Raw genomic sequence first — 23,048 nt, 5'->3', positions numbered from 1 at the left:
AATATTATGGTAGTGGGGGTCATGGACTGAGGAGGATTTCACCTAATAAAAGAGGCATCAGGACATCATGCTGACTGTAAGTAATGTCTCTTGTGCTGATTTTTTTGTGTTTTATTTTGGCTGTCCTTGGGCTTTAATATAAAGAAGACAAGAAGACTTGTTTTGGATTTTAGGAGGAAGAGATGGTATCCAATAGAGTCACTTTTAATTAATGGAGAGCCTGTGGTGAGAGTTTCTTCTTTTAAATATTTTGGTATTCACATTTCGGATGATGCCACTTGGAAGATGAGCAGAGCAGTAGTAATTAAAAAAGAACAGAAATGACTGTCCTTTTTGTGAATCTTGAAAAAGACACAGATGGCAAAGAAATTATTAGTGTGAGTCTTTCTACCGCTGTGCAATAGAGAGTGTGCTTATTTATACCATCACAGTTTGGTATGGCAGTAGTACAGCTGAAGACAAAAAAAGTTCCTTCAAAGGATTTTTACAGTGGCTCAGAGAATCATTGGTAGTCAGGATCCTTCTCATCCCTGTCATTGTCTGTTTTCCTTCCTGAAATATGGGAGGCATTATAAGACAATGAAAGCCTTCAAAGATTAAAGAATATTTTTTATCCTGGTGAGCTGGTACAGCTGGTCAATTACTAGAGCAATCGGTTAATATTGAATAATATATAACGTTTTATATAGGCATAATTATTAATATATCAGTTTTTATTATTGTGTAACTGTGCTAATTATGTATTGAACCATTCAGGGAATGCAAATAGAAATTTTTAGTATGCTTTTATATAATGTTAATAAGTCATGTTATTATTCGTATTATCATACTGCAGATGTTCTTTTCTTTAAACAGCCATATTGGTTCGACAGAAGCCAATAGTTAGATCAGCTTCTGCTGAACAATCCTGCTGGAAAACCTGCTTCAATCAGTGGTCTGCAGCCCATCGGCTGCATTGCTGATCAGTGTATTCTGACAGTGGAGGAGACCTGCTGTCAAAATACAATAGCACAGTGGGGAGAATCCTGCATTCAACTCGCTTGCTAGTTTTTTTCTGTTCAACCTGCTGGTTGAATGAAAAAAAAACAAAAAACGTGGGGTTGTTTTATTGAAACTGAAGAGTGCAAAATCTGGTGCAGCTGTGCATGGTAGCCAATCAGCTTCTAACTTCAGCTTGTTCAATTAAGCTTTGACCAAAAAATCCTGGAAGCTGATTGGTTTATATGCAGAGGTGCACCAGATTTTGCAATCTCCGGTTTTAGAAATCAGCCCCTGTGTGTACCCAGCTAAAGACAGGGATTTCAAACCTATCAAATCTGCTGGTCTGCTGAGTGGAGGCTTCTATCTCCCACAAACATAAGGTTATCAGCTAGTCTGATAATCATAAATCCCCAGCGCCAAAGAAATATATATCCCCAATTTCTAAATTTAATGCTGCTGTACACAAGTGCAATAAACGCCAAAGAATATACAATCATCATAAACAGTGCAAATAATCAAACCCAGAAAACTTGTGAAAGAAAGAAAGAAACTTGTGAAATTTAAAGAGTGTCAGAAAAATAAGAAAAAACAAACAAAAAAAGTCCTTGTTCCAAAAAGAGTGTGCTTCCACCATGAACCAGTGCTCCAACCAAGATAAACCGCACTCACCAGATTCTGGTGAAATAAACGCCTATTAGGTATTTTAGGGATCCTAGACCCTTCTTTGCCACCTCCAGAACTTCACTTTACCATTACAGGAGTATGTCATAACAGGGATCCATCATCCCTTAAGTTCTGTGGGATAGATAGAATTAATACTCCATGGAGAGGGGGGATATGGATAAAAGCATTTCTCAGAATGAAACTAAGTGGATATATCAAATGGGGACGTTGATTCCCAAAGGGTTAAATGTAGATATTGATATAAATAGTTGTTTTTCCAACTGGTAAAAGCTTCTAATTTTTAATTTTTAATTCTTTTTTATTTTTATTTTTTATATTTTATTTTTTAGTTTATTTATAATATTTCTTTGTGATTTTTTTCATATATATATATTTTTATATTTTTATATATATATATATATATATATATATATATATATATATATATATTTTTTTTTTTTTTTTTTTTTTTTTTTTTCTTATTTATTTTATTATTTTTTATATTTTTCATGCAATAAAATAAAGTTTTTTATTAAGGGTCATGAGGTACCTATCGGCATGTTTGTGTTTTCTCCATTTGCCTTTACAGTTTAGGGTACAGAATTATTGGTGTACATCTATGAGGGTTTTGGGGTTATGAGGGTTTTGGGATTAATATTGTGCCCAGTATTTATGATTTAGTGTATAGCACAACTGATTGTGTAAATTGGTTTGGGATACGTGACTCGCTATGTACTGTGTGTAGGAATTCCATGGGGGCATAGGATGACCATGTGAGAGAATCCATTAACACAATTTAACCTATGAAAAGAGAGGGGAGGGTCTTTTGTTGTGCATAAAAACGGCTTGAGGCTGGTAGTGTGTTTCTTTGAAAATGCCCTGTGGGAGGGGCAAAACGCATCGATGCACTTCCGGTATGCCATTTATCACACGCAACTTCCGGTGAGTGGAGCGCACGCCGAAGCAGAGCGTTCCAAGTGGCCATCTTTGTGGTTTGTGTAGAGACACTCTGTCACCCTCTGCCAAGTCTGTGGGATTTCTGATGCTGTCCTAGATGCAATGGAAACTGTGATAGCCTTGTGGAGGCAATAAAATAATGTTGGTTTTTATCATATAAAATGTGAGTGGCCTGGTGTTTTTACAATACTTAATGCTGGGTGTTGCAGTATTACACTATATATGCTTTTTTTCTTCTGCACTACTTTGGAGCCGGTCTGGGAGGAGAAGTCTGGAGGTATTAGAAGGTGGACTAAAGGTCTCATATGGTGGAGTGGAGTTCATGTTGGTTGGAGCACTGGTTCATGGTGGAAGCACACTTTTTGGAATAAGGACTTTTTTTGTTTGTTTTTTCTGATTTTTCTGACACTTTTTAAATTTCACAAGTTTTTGAGTTGAAACTATATGGTTTATTTTATTTTTATTTTTAATTATATTTTTTTCTGGGTTTGATTTGCACTGTTTATAATGTTTTTATATCAGCTAGTCTGGCCAGATCAATCATCCCATGTCTATAGTGAGCCTTTTATTAACTTTAACTTTATTAGATATAGCATAAAATGTGTCTAGCACAGTTAAGTTAGCCACTGCAGTGCAATTTACAATTTTTAAAGTGTAAAAGACATGTATCCAAAAAAGGGTCTTCTACATGAATAGTGGGTACCTTCATAATAATATTGGTTTACAATTTAAGCTTCACCACTAAGCTATACATAGTTCTCTTTGCATAGCAATCTAGTGTTAAGGGATCAGTTACCCACCATCAGTTACCCTTGGAACTCAAAAAGAGCAGTGATGGACAGCCTCTAGCTCTGTAGCCATGTTCTGATGTACAGTTGCGGCCAAAAATATTGGCACCCCTGCATTTCTGTCAGATAATGCACCACGTCGCCCAGAAAATTGTTGCAATTACAAATGTTTAGGAATTCTTATGTTTATTTATTTTGTTTTGTATTGGTATGACACAAAAAAGTGGAGAAACAAACAGCCGAATCTGATACATTCCACGCAAGACCCCAAAATAGACTGGACAAAATTATTGGCATCCTCAATTTAATATTTGGTAGTACACCCCTTGGAAAAAATAACTGAAATCAATCGCTTCCTGTAACCAATAATGAGCTTCTTACACCTCTCTACTGGAATTCTGGACCACTCTTCTTTCACCAACTGTTCCAGGTCTCTAAGATTGGAAAGGTTCCTTCTCTCAGTGGATGATTATGAGATCTCTCTACAGGTGCTCTAAGGGATGTAGATATGGACTCATTGCTGGCCAGTTCCGTACACTCCAGCGCTTTGTCTGAAACCATTTCTAGGTGCTTTTTGACGTGTATTTTGGGTCATTGTACTGCTGTAAGACCCATGACCTCTGACGGAGACCCAACTTTCTGACATTGGGCCCTACATTGCACCCCAGTTTTTTTTTGTAGTCTCATAATGCCTTGCACATGGTCAAGACATCCAGTGCTTGAAGCATTAAAGCAATACCAAAACATCAGTGAACCTCCACCATATTTGACTGTAGGGACTGTATTCTTTTCTGTAAAGGCCTCGTTTCTTTTTATGAAAACAGTAGAATGATGGGCTTTACCAAAAATATGTAATTTTATTTCGTCTGTCCACAGCACATTTTCCATCTGGTGGAGACCCAGCTTTCTGACATTGGGTCCTACATTGCACCCCAGGTTTTTTTCTGCAGTCTTCAGATCTTATAGTGCCATGCACACGGTCAAGACATCCAGTGCCTGAAGCAGCAAAGCACCCCCAAAACATCAGTGAACCTCCACCATTTTTGTCTGTAGGGACTGTAAGGAAATACTTAACTGGCATCCATTTTATATAATGCCTCATAGATGTGTAAACAGTTAGTTTCGATTTTGAGTTTTGCTTGTAACTTCTCTCTTGTTTCCTGAGTCAAGTTTCTATTTCTCAGTAAATGGAACCACCTTATATGGTACTCATCAACCATTTGTAGTTTATGTCTACTTGGTAAGAGTATAAAATTCATTTGGTCATTCTGGCCTAGCAACACCTGTAGAATTCTTGTATAATACTGCTTATCCGCATTAAACTTTCAGAGATTTAGCTTTTACACTTCGGTGTCTGGAACTTTTATTGCTCCCGGGCCTGGTGGTGAAACATAATCGAGGACAGGTTGGGCTACAGACAGGAATTGATCCTATCAATTTGGTGTCAGAAGTGGGATAAAGGAGAGGCTGATCAGGTAAGCTGAGAATAAATCTTAGTCTTTACCTTGATCGTCCCCCTTTGAAACCCGGGTAGAGTAGCCAAATTCACTGCTTGAGATCGCTGGGTCTCAAGGTGAGTCTTTGAGGTTTGAAACCTCAAAGGGAATTCAGAGGTTTGGAACCTCTGGGGAAAAAAATGCCTAGGCAGGAATAACATTGTGAATTCACAGGAGTCCTCATTTATTTTTGCCATTTTAGAAGTATAAGTGCTTATTTGCTGCATGTTAAGAAACTGTTATGTAGCATATTTGTTTTACAGAATGGGGTTATTTCAGTGTCGGTCTTTTAAGTGTTAAATTCCTAAACTGTTGAAGGTTTTGTCTGTGTTACAGCCTCTCCACTTCAGAGAATAAGTGCTGACACTGTAATAATTAGTGCTTTGCCTAACAGCTGTTTTGCTTCAAGATGGGTATAGTCCACGGTAAGGGACCTCTGCCCAACATTCCTAAGCCTCCACGTAAAGTGTTAAGTGATATTGCGAATAAAAAGTGACACAAGATAATCCTGAATTGTCTAGGTTAACTTGTGAGGAATATGTGATCAGAGTGTTACCGTGGGATGATTATGTGGTCCCTTTCATAGAGAATATTGCCAAGTGATCCCTGGATATGAAAAGCAGTAGTCTCTTTCTTAGAGATGGGTCTAATGATAAGTTTCATATGGACATACAGTAAGGGGACTGTGTTTGGGAGATAAGGAAGCTTTCTCGTGATTTTCAGGGGTCTCTGAATGGGATATGAAATATATGAAAGCAGCAGGTCTTCACTGGCTGAAATATGCATCTGGTTACACTCCAGAGCCCTGTAATCTAAATCTCCACTCTTTAGCCCCACCATCTGCTCTGCCAAGTTAGAGATCAGTATATCCAGCTTTGCCAAAAAAAGAGGATAATGATTTCCTCAGACCTCCGAGGGCAGACAGACCACAACCTCCCGTAGTAGAGGCAGAAGATATACTGATATACTGATAGTACAGAACGGGGGGAGGAGGAGAAGAGGAGGAGAGACCTGGTATTAGTCACGAGTGGGAAGTGACCAAAGCAAAGCAAAGACCTATAACTATTACACTAGCAGCTAGAAAAAGGACTGTAGTTCCCAATGATAGGACTTTAAGAAGTAATGTCAAAGGAAAGCGTGACAAGGGAGAAAATTTAGCTTTCCCGTATATTTCAATGGGAAATGATGTGGTAATTAAACCCATGGACATGACAGAAATGAATGCTATCATAAATAATAGTCCAGATCCCAGAAAGAATCCAACTGCCTGCATAAATTATTTAGAGAGCCACACGAAGCAGACAGTGCTAACAACAGGGCATGAAATTAGTAATTGACGGAATTTTGGGATATGACTTGGATTTGACTGGACCTACAATACATGTTCTAGTTGACCCTGGAACCCCGGCAACCACTCATGTATGACTGAAGGAAGACACTCAGAAAAAGGTGTGGGAGTAGGTGACAGCCAAGAGAATATGGAAGAGTAGAAAATCGTTAGCAACTGCTGTTGCTTGTAAGCAAGGAACAAAAGAGACAGTGACAGAGTATGTGAAAAGATTTATAAAAGTTTGGAAGGAAGAAGCTGGGATGGATATGGCTAGTGCGTAATGAGCACTATATATATCCAAACATTGATGACAGGATTCAGACCTGAAATTTTGCTGTTAATAAGACAGCTTATTTCAAACTGGATGGAGATGGACACAGGTACGTTTCAAAAACAAGTGATGAAGAAAGACGCTTCTGGATGTTTTGAGGTCCCCAATTCTACCAACAAAGCACATTTCCAGGGGTTACAACATAGTTCTAATCCTAGAGAAAGAGGTAGCAACAGAAATGGGGGAAGAGAAGAATAGCACCCATTGTCCCAGATGTGCCCTCATTGATTACCTCCATTCTACACGAAACACAGTGTTATACTGTGATCAATTTAAGCAATGCTTTTTTATTCTGTCCAAGTTGATGAAGAGACACAACTACTGTTACGTTTTACTCTGGCCAACAAACAGTTAACCTGGGCCAGATTGCCCCCTATGTGGATTCTCCGGCTGTATATTCCATGGCCCTCTGAGAATCCTTAAAGAGTTGGGCACCCCGCCATGGTTCCCAGCTGCTCCAGTACTTGGAAGAATTATTTTTTTGTTTACCCAACAGGGAAGCTTGTAGGCAGGACAGTATATCTCTATTAAACTTTCTGGGTACAGAGGGACACAAGGTGGCAAGGCATAAGGAATGCTGCTCCCAGACTTATCCACCTTACTAACCATTCTGTATCTGCCACCCCTCTCTGCCAATCCCTCCACTGGCTTCCCATTGCCCAACAGATAAAATTCAAAACATTAACAATAACATATAAAGCCATTTATAACTGCCCCAAATTACATCAACAATCTTGTCTCCAAATATCACCCAAACCGTATTCTCTGCTTCTCGAACGACCTCCTGCTCACTAGCTCCCTTGTCTCCTCCTCCCATGCTCATCTCCAAGACTTCTCCAGAGCTTCCCCCATCCTCTGGAACTCTCTACCCCAAGTTATCAGACTATCGCCTACTCTGCTCACTTTTAGGCGATCTCCGAAAACCTATCTCTTCAGGGAAGCCTATCCTGCCCTCATCTGATAATGGAATATTCTACTCCTCCTACCAGTCCATCCCCCAAAGTTTCTACCTTTTGTACCACTAGCCCCTCCCTCTTAGATTGTAAGTTCCAAGGAGCAGGACCCTCCTAACCCTCTTGTATTGAACTGTATTGTTGCTGTATTGTCTCCCATTATATTGTAAAGCGCTGAGCAAACTGTTGGCGCTATATAAATCCTGTATAATAATAATAATAAGGTATAATATTGTCAAACTTCGGTGGATTACTTGGGTTTCACTCTGTTAGAAGGCACCAGAATGGTGAGCCAGTCGAGAATCCTAGCCATTACGGGTCTGCCCTGCTCATAAACTATAAAAGAAATGCTCTCCTTCCTTGGTATGGTCAATTATTATCGCCAATGGATATCTGATTGCTACCATTATCACAACATACTCAGGCAATACACTAAAACTGAGGCTTCAGCTCATTAAATGGGACCAAGAATTTACCAATGTCTATCAAACCTTGAGGTCCTCACTAGTTTCCTCTCCTGCTCTGGGTTTAGCGAATTACAATGTTGATTTTCATGTGTATGCTCATGACAATTGCAAAACCATGGCGGCTGTGGTTGCTCAGGATCATGGAGAACACCACTCCCATAATAGACATGCAACAAACAAGGAGGACGCCACGAAGTCCGTTGCTAAACTTTTTTGCTAAGGAAGTATCCCTCGATGGGGATGTCCGGTAAGTATAGATTTAGACATAGGACCAGCATTTACATCAAAGGTTACACAACAGGTAGCCAAACTGATGAGCATTGACTGGAAGTTCCACATGTATAAAAAAACCCTCAGCGCAATTAACTTCCTATAAAACAAATTGTGCAGCTAGCATATAATGTGTTCCCACATGTAAACTGTAAATCAAATGAAAAATGCATCGCAGCAATATAAACTCAAATGGTGCTCATAATACAAACATGCATAAATGAATAGTGAAACAGAAATTGTGTATGTGACAATAAATATGTGCTACATCCAATGTATTCTTAACGTATACACATAAATCACCGTAGACTTGCACATATGAGTGCTGAAATGAATATAGATATAAAAACCAAATAAATTATATTAGTGAACTGTCCCTTTAAGTCTCAGAAATCTTCACGTGTGTTTGTTCAGTATGTCTCCTATATATATCATGCTCCAAATATACCAGCAACAAAAATCTCCGAACAATGGTGAACCATCCCTTTAAATTCGAGGTACTCCAAGTGGATCAGTGTAATCACACTACTGCATACACGTGTACGGTGCTCCTGTGTCACCCCGTAGTGTACATCCACCTCCAACACACTATTGTGCTCACCTCCAGGTTTGACCCGTAATGCCAGGTCAAACTACACTTTTCCCTTTAACCCAAGAGGGTTTACTGGTACATAGATCTTCACCACCGTCAGCACTTTAATCTCTCCAGAACGCTCCACAAACATAGGAAAAAATACTCCATATAGTGTAATATTGCCAGGTAAAAAAGAAGCTTTATTAAAATGCTCAAAATGAACTCACATTTAAAAGTGTCCACCAGGGACACTACAGGGTAAAACTCGGGTAGATGACGTCAAGCCGCAAACCGGAAGTGCACGTGGAAGTGCATTTTGGAAAAGGGATTCCTGTACATACTGTATAGTGAGTTTTACCCTGTAGTGTCCCAGGTGAATGCTCCTGGCACTGGGGAGTAACAGTTCATTGAGGGAATCATGAATGCCAACATGTACTGTGACATACTGAAGCAGAGCATGATCCCCTCCCTTGGGAGACTGGGCCTCAGGGCAGTATTCCAACATGATAACGACCCCCAAACACACCTCAAAGATGACCACTGCCTTGCTAAAGAAGCTGAGGGTAAAGGTGATGGACTGGTCAAGCATGTCTCCAGACCTAAACCCTATTGAGCATCTGTGGGGCATCCCCAAACGGAAGGTGGAGGAGCGCAAAGTCTCTAACATCCACCAGCTCCGTGATGTTGTCATGGAGGAATGGAAGAGGACTCCAGTGGCAACCTGTGAAGCTCTGGTGAACTCCATGCCCAAGAGGGTTAACGCAGTGCTGGAAAATAATGGTAGCCACACAAAATATTGACACTTTGGGCCCAATTTTCACTTAGGGGTGTACTCACTTTTGTTGCCAGTGGTTTAGACATTAATGGCTGTGTGTTGAGTTATTTTTAGGGGGCAGCAAATTTACACTGTTATAAAAGCTGTACACTCACTACTTTACATTGTAGCCAAGTGTAATTTCTTCAGTTTTATCACAATATTTACAAAAATGTAAGGGGTGTACTCACTTCTGTGAGATACTGTACATGGATACATAACACATCTGCTGAGATTCCAGATTACTATGAAGTCATTGAGAATCATAGAGCCCAGGTAAATGTTTTACAAGCTCAAGCTAGATCCATAGCCGAAGATGTCTGGAGCCCTTTTTAAAGGTTTGGGAAGTTTTGGAGTTTTTTTGGATGGTTTAAGAAAGTAGGCATGCTGATTTTGTTATGTTTTTAACTAATATTTGTGTTCTATGTTGTTGTTGTAAACAGTTAGTTTTGGTTTTGAGCTTTGCTTGTAACTTCTCTCTTGTTTGCTGAGTCTAGTTTCTATTTCTCAGTAAATGGAACCACCTTATATGGTACTCATCAGCCATTTGTAGTTTCTACCTACTTGATTAGAGTATAATATTTCATTCTGGCCTAGCAACGAATGTAGGATTCTTGTATAATACTGCTCGTCCGCATTAAACTTTCAGAGATTTAGCTTTTACACTTCAGTGTCTGGAGCTTTACTTCTCCCGGGCCCGGCGGTGAAAAATAATCGAGGACAGGTTGGGCTACAGACAGGAAATGCTCCTATAAGGGACTGTGTTCTTTTCTTTAAAGGCCTCATTGCTTTTTCTGAAAACAGTAGAATGATGGGCTTTACAAAAAATCTGTAATTTTGTTTCGTCTGTCCACAGCACATTCTCCCAAAAGGATTTTGGCTTCCTCAGGTAAGTTTTGGCAAACTCCAATCTGGCTTTTTGTTTTGCTCCACAGTTGTTCCCTGTGCCTGAAGGTGTCTGGAAGGTGATTGAGGCTCTTTATCCACCATTAGAAAAATCCTTTGTCGCAATCTTTGATCAATTTTTCTCTTTCATCCATGTCCAGGAAGATTAGCTACAGTGCCATGGGCTGTAAACTTCTTGACAATGTTGCGCACAGTGGACACAGGAACATTAAGATCTCTGGAGATAGACTTGTAACCTTGAGATTATCCATGCTTTTCCACAATTTTTGTTCTCAAATCCTCAGACAGTTTTGTGCTGCTCTTTCTCTTCTCCATGCTCCATGTGGCCCACAGAGACAAACAGAAAGGTTGAGTAAATTTTTCACAATTTTAACTGGTTGCCAGGGTGATTTCTATATTGTCAGAACCTGTTAATTGATACAGGTGAGTTTGATTAGAAATTACAGGAGCATCAAACTTGGAATGCAATTATTTCTTACAATTTTGAGACTGCGCCAATAATTTTGTCCATTCCATTTTTGGGGTTTTTCGTGGAATGTGTTAGATTTTGCTTTTTATTTCTCCATGTTTTTGCGTCATACCACTACAAACAAAAGAATTAAACATGAGAATGCCTAAACATTTGTAATTGCAACAAATTGGTACATTATCTGACAGAAATGCAGGAGTTCCAATATTTTTGGCCATGACTGTATTCATTTTACCTACAAGTGAGCTTAATTTAAGCTTACTTGTACTTAAAAGTTGGAAAAGCAAACTTTACTGCCGCTTGAACACAGAGGGTCGCCCACCACATACAACTTTCAGTTGTTTTTTTACTTAATATATATTGTCCTACAGCTCTGCCTGAAATTCTCTGTGTGAACAAATATATGTTTAGGGTCATACTTCAGTCTACCAATCACTGTATACAACTAGAGTCCTATTTAGGACTCATCAACTACAGAGAGGGGTTCCAGACAGGCACGGGACCTTAGTCTGGTTTGTCAATCCTATTTAATGAAAGAATATTGTTCTTTGATAGTGTATGTACTTACAGTTGTATTCCACTGAAGAAAGATCCAAAAAGTCCAATCATGCCCAATAATTCAATTCGGCTGAGGTTTCTAACAATATATTCTTGACACACGCTAGAAATACCATACAGAGTAGCACCTCCAAGAACCAAAACATCTCCAATGAGTTTACTATCTCCCGGATAATACTCTACTAACAAAACAGAAAACAAGACTAAGAAAACAAGTCATATCAAGAAATTGAACTATTAATAGTAGCATACAATACTTAGTACAGTGTTATCCTATATAATATAATACTTAAATTCTACATTCACTTTTCCACTGGGAAAATCTGCCTTTTACTTGTCCTTCCCTGTGATATCCCACCATTAACACACACAATGATCTTTCCCCAGAGAAATTCCACCTCCAGAACACACACATCTGTCTTTCCTCAGTGAGATCCCACCTGCAGCACAAACACACACACACACACAAACACACACACACACACACACATACACACACACACACACACTGGTCTAACCCCAGTAAAATCCCATCTTCAGCACATATACATAGGTCATTCTCCAATGAGATATTGCCTCAAATAACATATTAAACCAGCAATACATGGCTCAAAATTTGGCCAGTTCAGCACTGACCAGCCAAATTTTGATCCATGTATAGACAGTAGTGATGGGCCAAACACCCCTGTATTCAGTTCGCAGTCGAATGCTCAAACCTAATTAACATTCAAATTTTTAACTCAATACAAGTCTATGGGACTCAAACTTGTAAAATTAAAACTGCCCATTCTATTTATTGGCCATAAAAGGGATATGAGGACTCGGGTGTGATGATTGTGCGCAATAGAGACATGGATGCTGTACGTGACAGCCATCTTGTTAGGTCTCAGCCATGTTGTCTCTCCTGTCCTCCCTCATGGTATGGAATTTATAGCTGTAAATTGAATGGAGGTCAAAAGGGCCTCTTATCTTAAATAAAACACAGATAGATTAAGCTCCAGGGCTGTAAACTGTTAATAAGTCCGGTGCAGGAGGTCTGCTTTGAAAGCCACTTTCCTCTGCCCGATCGTAAAACAATTAGTCAGTCATGACCTGTTAGGCCATTAGGGCTAGAGCGTGCCAAAAAACATACATTCCACATGTAGACATTTTTCATACAATTCATAACGTTCAGCAGGAACTGGGTACATTAATATTAGGTATATATTTGGATAGATCATTTTAATATGAGTCAAACAAGGCCTTACATGACTATATTGTCACCAAGGACGGGGAAGAAGCAGTCTCTTCCCTCCTGGGTGACAAAGGTAAGCTGTGTTTGGTATCCGTGGGTTTGAAATATAATTCTGAATATTAATCTGCCAGTTGCTAGGATGCTACGTATACCTATTGGAGGTTATTAACCTTAGTATGAAATTGGAAGGCGACTTGGTCATAACCTTGGTTACTACACCCATCCCCAAACTGGATGATTGGTCATTTGTTCTCAGGTGACACCCCTTTAATATGATAGAAAAAGACTGACATGTCTGGAGAAGACAGATCTCGTTTAACCTCAATCAGTAAACATCTAACAGACTTGAGAGTCAAGGCAATCTTTTTGCTCGGACAATTGGACTCGGTTTAAACCAAGGACATTGCAAATATTCTGCCTTCTGAACTCCTTTCTTTTATTTCTCTGTTGTTTTATTGTTCTCTTTATATCTTTGCAACATCTTTTTCTATAAATATTTTAATTGCACCATTTTGAACTTGTTAGTAATAAATCCTATTTTGAAAAGTGATGAAAATGTCTCTAAAGCTTTTAATGCAAACTAAAGAATCCCTGTCTCTTGAAGAGTACTACTGTATGTAATATTCTTCTCAATATATCTGTCTGCGGTGACAGTGTGTATTACAGACGCTTATACTAATATCATAGTGTTACTGCTAAGATTTGTGAGTTTCCTCCTTCTCTGTAAAAGGGTGGTGGTGGCAGTGTGAAGGGTTAATTGCGTAATTAACGTGACCCAGTAACAATCGCTCTCAGGATGCTGGCACATAGATTGTAGTACCGCGAGGTGGAAAATCTTTGTGCAGGGTGCAGCTGAGAGTGGCATTGCTACACAAGTGACAACGCGGTCCGAGATCGGCTGGTCCTTTGGTCACAAGTTGGTGAGAAGGTCTGGGATTCAGTCACACGCGTACTTCCCTGAGGGACATGATTCAGTGGAAAGAAAAAAATTCAAAAAGTACCTTTTTTTAAAGGAGCAGTCATTGTTCACTGCTTAAAGTAAAAAAAAATATTTTAAATATCATGCCTAGGGGGTCCTCCTGGGGGTGACCAGTTTTTTCTTTGTATGTTAATTTTCGAGGTTCAGTGGGTGCATTGGACACCCTGGCTGCCGTTGTGCTACATGCTGGGTGTCAGGTGCGCTCCCATGACCTTAATGAGGGGTGGGCTCCCTCAGGTTCACCTGCCCTTGTTTCTATCCATTTAAATGCATGTGCCTCCATTGTGAGGACTCTCAAGATTTATAGAGTTAGGACCACAGATACTCAGAGTGCCGTGATGTGGCTCTGTGGCTTAAGTATGTATTTGCAAATGTGTGCTAACTAAACCCCTGTTTTTAAACGCATGTTCTTAGACAGGTTAATTTGGTTTTTGATAGTTGGCTAACTGGCTGGCAGTTTGAACTGTCTTTCTTATCCCCCTCTTTTGATAAGTTATACTTATCCATGTTCCTTGCCGACAATAGCCATTATTAGACTGGGGTAGGCTGGCAAGTTGAACTGGATAGTCCTATTTTTTACTTTGTGACGCCTTCCATGTTCACTGTTTAAAAAGCCAGTTATAGACCTGGGTAGGTGACCAGTTGTTTCTTTTTTTTCTTTGTAGGTTCTCTTAAATGACCTGCAAAGTTGCACATCTGTACAATGTAGAGAACCTGCTGCAGCAGGACTGACTTTTTTGAAAAAAATTACATAGGAAAAAAAAAAGACTTCTACCACACCCTTGATCCGAGCACAGGCCTGGCAGGGCAGGAAAGGGGGGGGCGACTTACCAGACCACGTATCCTCAGCATTGGGACTATGCCGATGGGGTCAAGGGACTCTTTCTTCCCCACAACCCTGGTCCGAAGGTTGTGGGGAGGTCTGCGGGCAGGGGGTTCATTAACATCAGGGTACTCCTTGAAATAAGGGGGCACCCTGATGCTGTTCTCCCTCTGATCGCTCTTACCATTGGTTTATTCAGCAAACACACGAATGGCTGATGTCTAAGTCAAACTTACATTCGACTTGAACATCAAGCCCAACACTAATAGACAGGCTAATTGTACAGAAATAGATCTACTGATCAACTTCTGTACAACTGCCCTGTTGGGTTTTTCCTGATCGATCCGTGCTGCCAGCTATAGCTTCATCTCCAAGGACCCCATCACCCCCTCCATTGTTCCTGGACTTTATGACACAGTCTATGATAACCTTCATATACAGTGCTCAGCATAAATTAGTACACCCCTCTTGAAAAGTAATTTTTAATCGATATTTCAATGAACACAAGAACAATTTCCAAAATGTTGACACAACATTTTCTAGAACATTTGTTTAGCTCATTGCATGAAAGTAAGGTTAATAATATAACTTTGATTACAAAATATTCAGTTTTACTCAAATTAGTTGATGCAAAAATGAATACACCCCACAACAAAAACTACTACATCTAGTATTTTGTATGACCTGCATGATTTGTAGGGACAGCACCAAGTCTTCTAGGCATGGAATGAACAAGTTGGTGACATATTATAACATCTATCTTTTTCCATTCTTCAAGAATGACCTCTTTTAGAGCCTGGATTCTGGGTAAAGAGTGCTGCTCAACTTGTCTCTTCAGACTTCGCCATCGGTTTTCGATTGGGTTCAGATCAGGAGACATGCTTGGCCACTCAATCACCCTGTTCTTCTTCAGAAATCATTGTCATATTGGAAAAGTGCACAACGACCAAGGACACGGAGTGATGGTAGCATCTTCTCTTTCAATATAGAGCAGTCGATCTGTGAATTCATGATAACATCAATGAAATGCAGCTCCCTGACACCAGCAGCACTCATGCAGCCTCACAGAATGACACTGCCACAACATGTTTCACCGTAGGCACCATGCATTTTTCTTTGTACTCCTCACCTTTGCGACACCATACATCAATTCCAAAAACCTTTATCTTGGTCTCAACACTCCAGAAGTCCCAATAGTCTTCTTTTACAGCATGGGCCCTGGCAAATTCTAGGTGGATTTTTTTGTGAACGGGCTTTAGGAGAGACTTCCTTCGTGGATGACACCCATGCATGCCATTCCTCGGCAGTGTATGCCGTATTGTGTCATCTTGTAGCCTTCACTTTTTTTGTGTAAAGAATCTTTTTTCTTTCTCAAGTCTTGTGACATTTCTCTTCCATGTGGTGCCATTGCTAACAGCATGAAATAGGAAGGGGTTTTCTTTGTTACGTAATGCCCTTTTATAATCAACTGTCTGCTAGACACTTGTTTAATGAATAATTAGACACACCTGTAGTTGAATTCTTGTTAGTTAGGATTTTGTTGCCTAAAATTTTTCTTTGCTCCTAAGACTTTCATTCAGGTGTATTCAGTTTTGCAACATGGTCTTGAATTAATTTGTTTGGAAAAAGACTTTTTTTTTTTTGTGTGTGCAGATTAACAAATCCTATTTGCAATCAATGGCCCACATTTGTGGGAGTATTTTGTAGTATAGTGTCACAAAGAAAATGTTGATTCTGAAAGGAAAGTAAAGATTTTCTGACAAATCTCTTTGGATGTACTCATTTATGCTGAGCATTGTATGTTGGGGCTTCTTTTCAACTTCCATTATTCTCAGTTTCACTAATGCACTTCTGTTTCAATTTCAGAGTCCTGCCAACTTCACAGTTCACTACTTCAGCACACAACTGCTAACTGCCAATTATTAATATACAGGATTTATATAGCGCCAACAATTTGCGCAGCGCTTTTACTACAGTTCTTTAGCACACAACTGCAAAGTCATATTCTCTGCACTCCTCTCCTGCACATGCTGTCCACTCCCTCCCTCCATACTACTCTCCTGCATTTACTGTCCTCTGCCATACCTTCATCAATTTTCACCTGCACTTACTGCCTGCTGTCATAATGTTCACACTCCTCTCCTTCACATACTGCCAACAGTCATACTCTCTGCACTTCTCTATTACACATATTTTCCACTGTCACACCCTTTGCACTCTTATCTTGCACATACTGCCCCTATCATACCCTACGCATGTCATTTCTGCACATTTTCCCCCTCCATATACTGTTTGATCTCTTCTCCTGCACATACAGCCTGCTGTCATACCCTACACACACCTCTCCCACTTATACTGCCCACTCTCATATCCTCCACATTCCTCTACTGCACATACTGCATGCTGTCAAACCCCCTGGACTATTCTCCTGCACATATTGCCTATTATCCTAATTTCCACATTCTTTCTACACATACTAGTCAATGACATACCAGACTGTGTGCAGGCATTATTCTACAATGATTCATCGCTGTCTGAATGAAAAGTAACAGTGTATAGCACTGTCTGATGATATCTGTATCTTTAAAAAAATTGTACATTAGGAAAATAACTTACCCTCCTTTTGTTGTCTTCCCATTAGAACATCAGCTCCTGCCATGCATCCAATTCCAAGGATACACGCTATAGCACCAATGAAATGCAAGACCTTATATCGGACCAGCAAGAAAAACCAGGATAGTAATATGACCACGGGGATAACAAAACAATTTAGTAACTGAAAAGACAAAAAGAGAAGTTCAAATATTATTATGTTAAATAAACCAGACAATGTAACATTTTGTCACATTTTACAATCAGTTCAATGTCAGCCAGACTAAAAATGTCATATTTAAAGGGATATTGTGTACAATGTTGTGAGCATTCCATGCCAATAATATGTAATCTTGAAATAAAGGTATTTAAGCATTTAAAGTCAATGCAAACCCAAAGCATTTTTTTGTTTTGTAAAGATAGGGAAACAGAAAACCCTCATCAGGTTTTTATTTCTTCAAGGGAACAAAACCAAGAGGAGCCTTAAATACTTATTGATACAGAATAGTAAAGTGAAGGATGACAATCATTTGAAAAACTCACTGGCTCTAGTTAGCCTGCCCACCTGCAATCAGGGCTACCCTCCAATGGGCATCCAGGAGCATCGTTCAGCTTAAACCAAAAGGAGTGCCAGCCAAAATACAGTACATAAGGAAGTCCAAAACAACTTTAATAACTCATAAAACACCTAAAGTGTTTTAGGAGCAAAGTCTATAACTATATTCCCCTCGGACACATTCCTGGAAGTACGGCTCATCAATGGCGGGTACTGTAGCAACTACCAGCTGGAAACATCATAAGCAAACGTACATATTTTCCAGCACACCATGGATCTCCAATATGGTCCAAAAAGGTTTTTATTGCAAAAAAGATCACATCACAAAAGAAAATGCAACGTTTCGGAGCTGCGCAGGACCCCTTCTATCAGGCATGTGATGACTAAGGGGTCCTGCGTGGCTCCGAAACGTTGAACTTTCTTTTGTGACGTGATCTTTTAGCAATAAAAACCTTTTTTGAACCATATTGGAGATCCATGGTATGCTGGCAAATATGTACAGTTGTGTTCAAAATAATAGCAGTGTGTTGAAAAAAGTGAATAAAGCTCAAAATCCTTCTAATAGCTTTTATTTCTATACACACAAATGCATTGGGAACACTACACATTCTATTCCAAATCAAAACATGAAGAAAAATATATCAAATTTGTGTTGTTCCTCTAAAAAAAGTGAAGAAAAGTGATTATTAGACTGTTCAAAAAAATAGCAGTGTTTGTATTCTTCTTTACAAACTCAAACATTCACTATATAAACTGAAATATGTTTGAAGATTTTGCTTTCCTTTGAATCAATTAATATTTAGTTGTATAAGCACTGTTTCTGAGAACTGCTGTACATCTGTGTTGCATGGAGTCAACCAACTTTTGGCACCTCTGAACAGGTATTCCAGCCCAGGATGGATGATTGGACTACATTCCACAGTTCTTTTTCTTGGTTTTGCCTCAGAAACTGCATTTTTGATGTCACCCCACAAGTTTTTTATTGGATTAAGATCCGGGGATTGGGCAGGCCACTCCATAACGTCAATCTTGTTGGTCTGGAACCAAGATGTTGCACGTTTACTGGTGTGTTTGGGGTCGTTGTCTTGTTGGAACACCCATTTCAAGGGCATTTCCTCTTCAGCATAAGGCAGCATGACCTCTTCAAGTATTCTGATGTATTCAAACTGATCCATGATCCCTGATATGTGATAAATAGGCCCAACACCGTAGTATGAGAAACATCCCCATATCATGATGCTTGCGCAACCATGCTTCACTGTCTTCCCAGTGTACTGTGGCTTGAATTCAGTGTTTGGGGGTCATCTGACAAACTGTCTCCGGCCACTAGACCCAATAAGAACAATCTTACTTTCATCAGTCCACAAAATGTTGCACCATTTCTCTTTAGGCCAGTCAATGTGTTCTTTGGCAAATTGTAACCTCTTCAGCACATGTCTTTTTTTCAACAGTGGGACTTTGCGGGGGCTTCTTGCAGATAGCTTGGCTTCACATAGGCATCTTTTAATTGTAACCGTACTCACAGGTAACTTTAGACCTTCTTTGATCTTCCTGGAGCTGATTGTTGGCTGAGTCCTTGCCATTTTGGCTATTCTTCTATCCATTTGAATGGTAGTTTTTCGCTTTCTTCCACGTCTTTCAGGTTTTGGTTGCCATTTTAAAGCATTTGCGATCATTTTAGCAGAGCAGCCTATCATTTTCTGCACTTCTTTATATGTTTTCCCCTCTCCAATCAACTTTTTAATCAAGGTACGCTGTTCTTCTGAACAATGTCTGGAATGACCCATTTTCCTCAGAAATTTAGAGAGAAATGCACTGTAACCAGCATGTACAACATTTGCTGCCTTCCTTCCTTAAATAAGGGCAATAATTGCCACCTGTTTTTCAAAGAATGAATGACCTCACTACTAGAACTCCACACTGCTATTATTTTGAACATGCCTCTTTCAATTAGTGATTCAATTACACAGAATCAGCAGCATGCATGTCATGACTGTTGGGTCTGTTGGATTTCTATTACTCTACTACACCTGCTAGTAAATTATTTGTCCTGTAGAAATATCATTTCTACCAAAAACAGTGATTGATCAGGTTAGTGATGTCTGACTGCTATTATTTTGAACACAACTGTACGTTTTTTAGGAGCAAAACACAATCCCCCTCATCTGGGTTCAGTAATGTTTACAAAAGTTTGAATGGTCTCAGGGAAGCAGATGCCAGGGAAACTGCTTGCAAAGAAATAAAATAGCGCAGAATTATGCCAGTGGAACAGCTTCATCAAACCCAAGTTGCTGTCTGTTTCCCTGATAAATATTTTTACCCTCTCCTTTTTCTTTGGTTACCATTGTCACAGAGACCGTAAGGACCCTTTCAAACGGGGTGGATTTCGTCCCGATCAACAGGGGATGCTCTCATAGATCCCCTACTGATCAGAGCAGAGTGGGCGGTTGACACAACTGTGTCCACTCAGTTTACACAGAACAGACATGGAAAGTTCTGCTCTATGGGCCACCTGACTACCCTCCCATCTGATCCACATAAACAGAGGAGAATGGGTCAGATTAGCAGACTCAGAGGTGGACACAAGTCTGTTTATACCCACTTGTCCTTAACGGTGAATGGACCATCAGATCAGGACCGCCTGAAAAACTGACAGGTGGACCGGATCAGACCCGCCATTGTGAATGGGGCCTAAGTGATGGGAAATCAAAAATGCTAAGGTTGTCACAAGAACAAAAGGTGAGGGTAAAGCTTTCAATGGAGACACACTGCATGTAACATGATCTATGAATGGGGGAGATTTGGATGAATCACATGATTCTATCCCCTATTCGGAGAATGTGTTTCATGCTGTGTAAACAGTGAAATAATTTTTCCCAATGGAGGAGGAGGGGGGAGGCTGTGGGTCCCTATCAGACCATCTTCACTGCAGATCTGCCCAAAAAACAGAAGTTATAACCATTGCAGTGCTGGAAGTTCAGTGACTGGAAGAGGACCGGCATCCGTGCACAGAAGATTTCTACAGGGATGCAGATGCCTGCACAACACTGAACATTCTCTTATTACAGGTAAGTAACGTCATTAAAGTTGTACAGAATATTTTTACTTAACTTCAGCTTTAACATTTTCCTTCATTTGTAAAATGGCAGCTGCTCCCCATAACATCATATCTATTACCTCTGAACCAGACCAACTGTCCTATGCACACTTTTGCTATTTACTTTATCCCCATCATCTCCTTTACCTGTTCATGAGCAGGCATAGATTTGCTTGTAACAATCATACTAGATTGAATACATTAGTACACACAAAATAGTAAAATGCTAAGATTTTGAAGCTGAACAACATTTTTGGCAAATTTACATTTGTCCAGCTTGGCTTGGTGTCCATATCTGATACCAGGAGGGCTGCTGAGGATGATGAAAATCACTGTAGTATTCTGAACTACATAGAGTGATAGTTGTGTGCTACTCCATTGGCTTCATCTCTGCACATTGAACACAGGAGGCCAATTGCTTGGCACCACCACTATTCAGAGAAGACTTTGTATTTTTTCAATGAATATAAGGCATTCTCAGAATGGACCAGGTGCAGAAAAGGGGCAGATGAAGTTATGATCTAAACCTAATCTATTCAGAGTATGCCTTGTATTTATTCATAAAAATACAAGACTTCCGACACAAGACGTATAGTGTGCATTGGGAAAGCTGGTGGAGCAGCATCTGGAGGATCGCATATTGCGCAGGCTACAGTGATTTTCAGAATCCCTGCAACCCTCCGGATATAAGATATAGATACTTGCATCAGGTCAAAATAGACCATTGTAAATTTGTAAAAATTACTGGCGTTCTGCTTTAAATATCTATTCTTTTTAAAAAGTGCCTTCTATTTTAAAAATCAGTTTAATAACAAAAAAAAATAAAAAGTATCACAAAATAGAAATTTGTAAAAGGTATTGGAAAACAGTAGTAAAAGTGATTTCAGAAAACTTCTTACATGATTGACCCAGCTCTATATTCCCTCCACCATGGCACAGTAAAAAGTTGGTTGTTATAAAATATCACTTATAATTCATTGAAGTAGTTACAACCTCTTTGTGGAAGGAGAATGTTGCTACCCTGATATATCTACAGTGGAAGAATTGGCATTCAGTCTGTGAGACAGAACCAAGACTTTTATTAATAAATGGTTTCCCTTGTTCACATTTAAATATTTCTCACAATGTGAGCCCATAAAAAGAAATATGGTTGCTGCTTCCACAGGCTTTAAGATTTTAAAGGTGCAGGTTCAACGGCTGTCATATAGAACCTAATTTTACTACCTAATGGATTACTAACCTGTAACAAGCCTGCAGCCAGTGAAACTTAAAATGCTTGTTCCAGGGCAACAACTCTTTTCTATGCCACTTTTTAAATTAATCATTCATATGTATACCTCTCTTCTTGTTCTTTTGAAAATGTATAAAAAAGGACACGTCATAAGGCATACAGAAAGTTCACAGTTCTGTTTAATCACATTCTTTTATTAATTTGTTGCATATATATCTGGTTTATGTGTTTGCTCAGTTTATGCAGAGCCTGCTCTGCTCTATGGGAGCCGTTTACACCCGACTGCCCTCCGATCTGCCAAGACGGAGGGGGACATATCCTCTTCTTTTTTCTTTTTTTTTTAGCATTTTAGCAGGCTGGATAGGATTGGAGGTAGGCAGGTGTAAAAGGGTCACAAGTCCATTTACACCCACCGATCCATAGTGGTGAATGGAGGATCCAATCAGGTCTGCCTGATAAAATGACAGGCGGACCTGATCAGACTCCTTGTGTGAAAAGAGGCCTAACAACGAACTAATATTTCTGTTAATTTTTATTTTAAATAACACTGAGAACCCCTGATTAAATCTGTTGATCCTGCCAGAGATCCAGCTCATGACTTGAGCACAAAACTTTGTGTGCTGTCTTTCTGTGCTGCCCTGTTATCAGTTACATTGTTCCCCTCTCTATCCATCTTATGGAGAGGGGGAGTTTCTTTACTCCTCCCTAAGATGACAGTGTGGCTCCTCTTTAGTTACAGTATAGTGAGAGAGCGTTGTCACCCAGCACAAGTGTTTTACTGGCAGGATCAACACGTGGAAAAAGCCTGAAAAAAATAATACCACCACTATATCTAAAGATTTATAAATTGTAACATATTATACTTAGTTCTTCGGTTTAGTTATACTTGAATCTGACTGAGCTGGTTGTGTGACTATAGGTTAGGGTAAAATGCCTCTAGCAATTCATAGAATATTTTCACATCTGCAGAGCTTATCTG

General features: G+C 39.6%; 1 protein-coding gene across 2 annotated transcripts in view; it reads right to left on the bottom strand.

Annotated features, from left to right (window-relative positions):
- Positions 1–23,048, bottom strand: part of LOC149446013 (queuine/queuosine transporter SLC35F2) — a 433,222-nt gene that overhangs the window by 58,204 nt on the left and 351,970 nt on the right. The window contains exons 4-5 of one of the 2 annotated variants that reach the window (XM_089653153.1): positions 17,210–17,369; positions 11,568–11,736 (exon numbers count right to left, since the gene is read on the bottom strand). In XM_089653153.1, coding sequence (XP_089509279.1) covers positions 11,568–11,736; positions 17,210–17,369 — 329 coding nt within the window. Of the gene's footprint in view, positions 1–11,567; positions 11,740–17,209; positions 17,370–23,048 lie in introns of both variants that reach the window. The other variant, XM_089653152.1, reaches the window with a different exon arrangement.

Source organism: Staurois parvus, unplaced genomic scaffold, assembly GCF_062004578.1.
Source record: "Staurois parvus isolate SC_StPar_1 unplaced genomic scaffold, SC_StPar_1.0 ptg000703l, whole genome shotgun sequence".
Classification (NCBI taxonomy): Eukaryota; Metazoa; Chordata; class Amphibia; order Anura; family Ranidae; genus Staurois; species Staurois parvus.
Note: the sequence above shows the minus strand (reverse complement) of the source record. Positions and strands in the feature narration are given on the sequence as shown.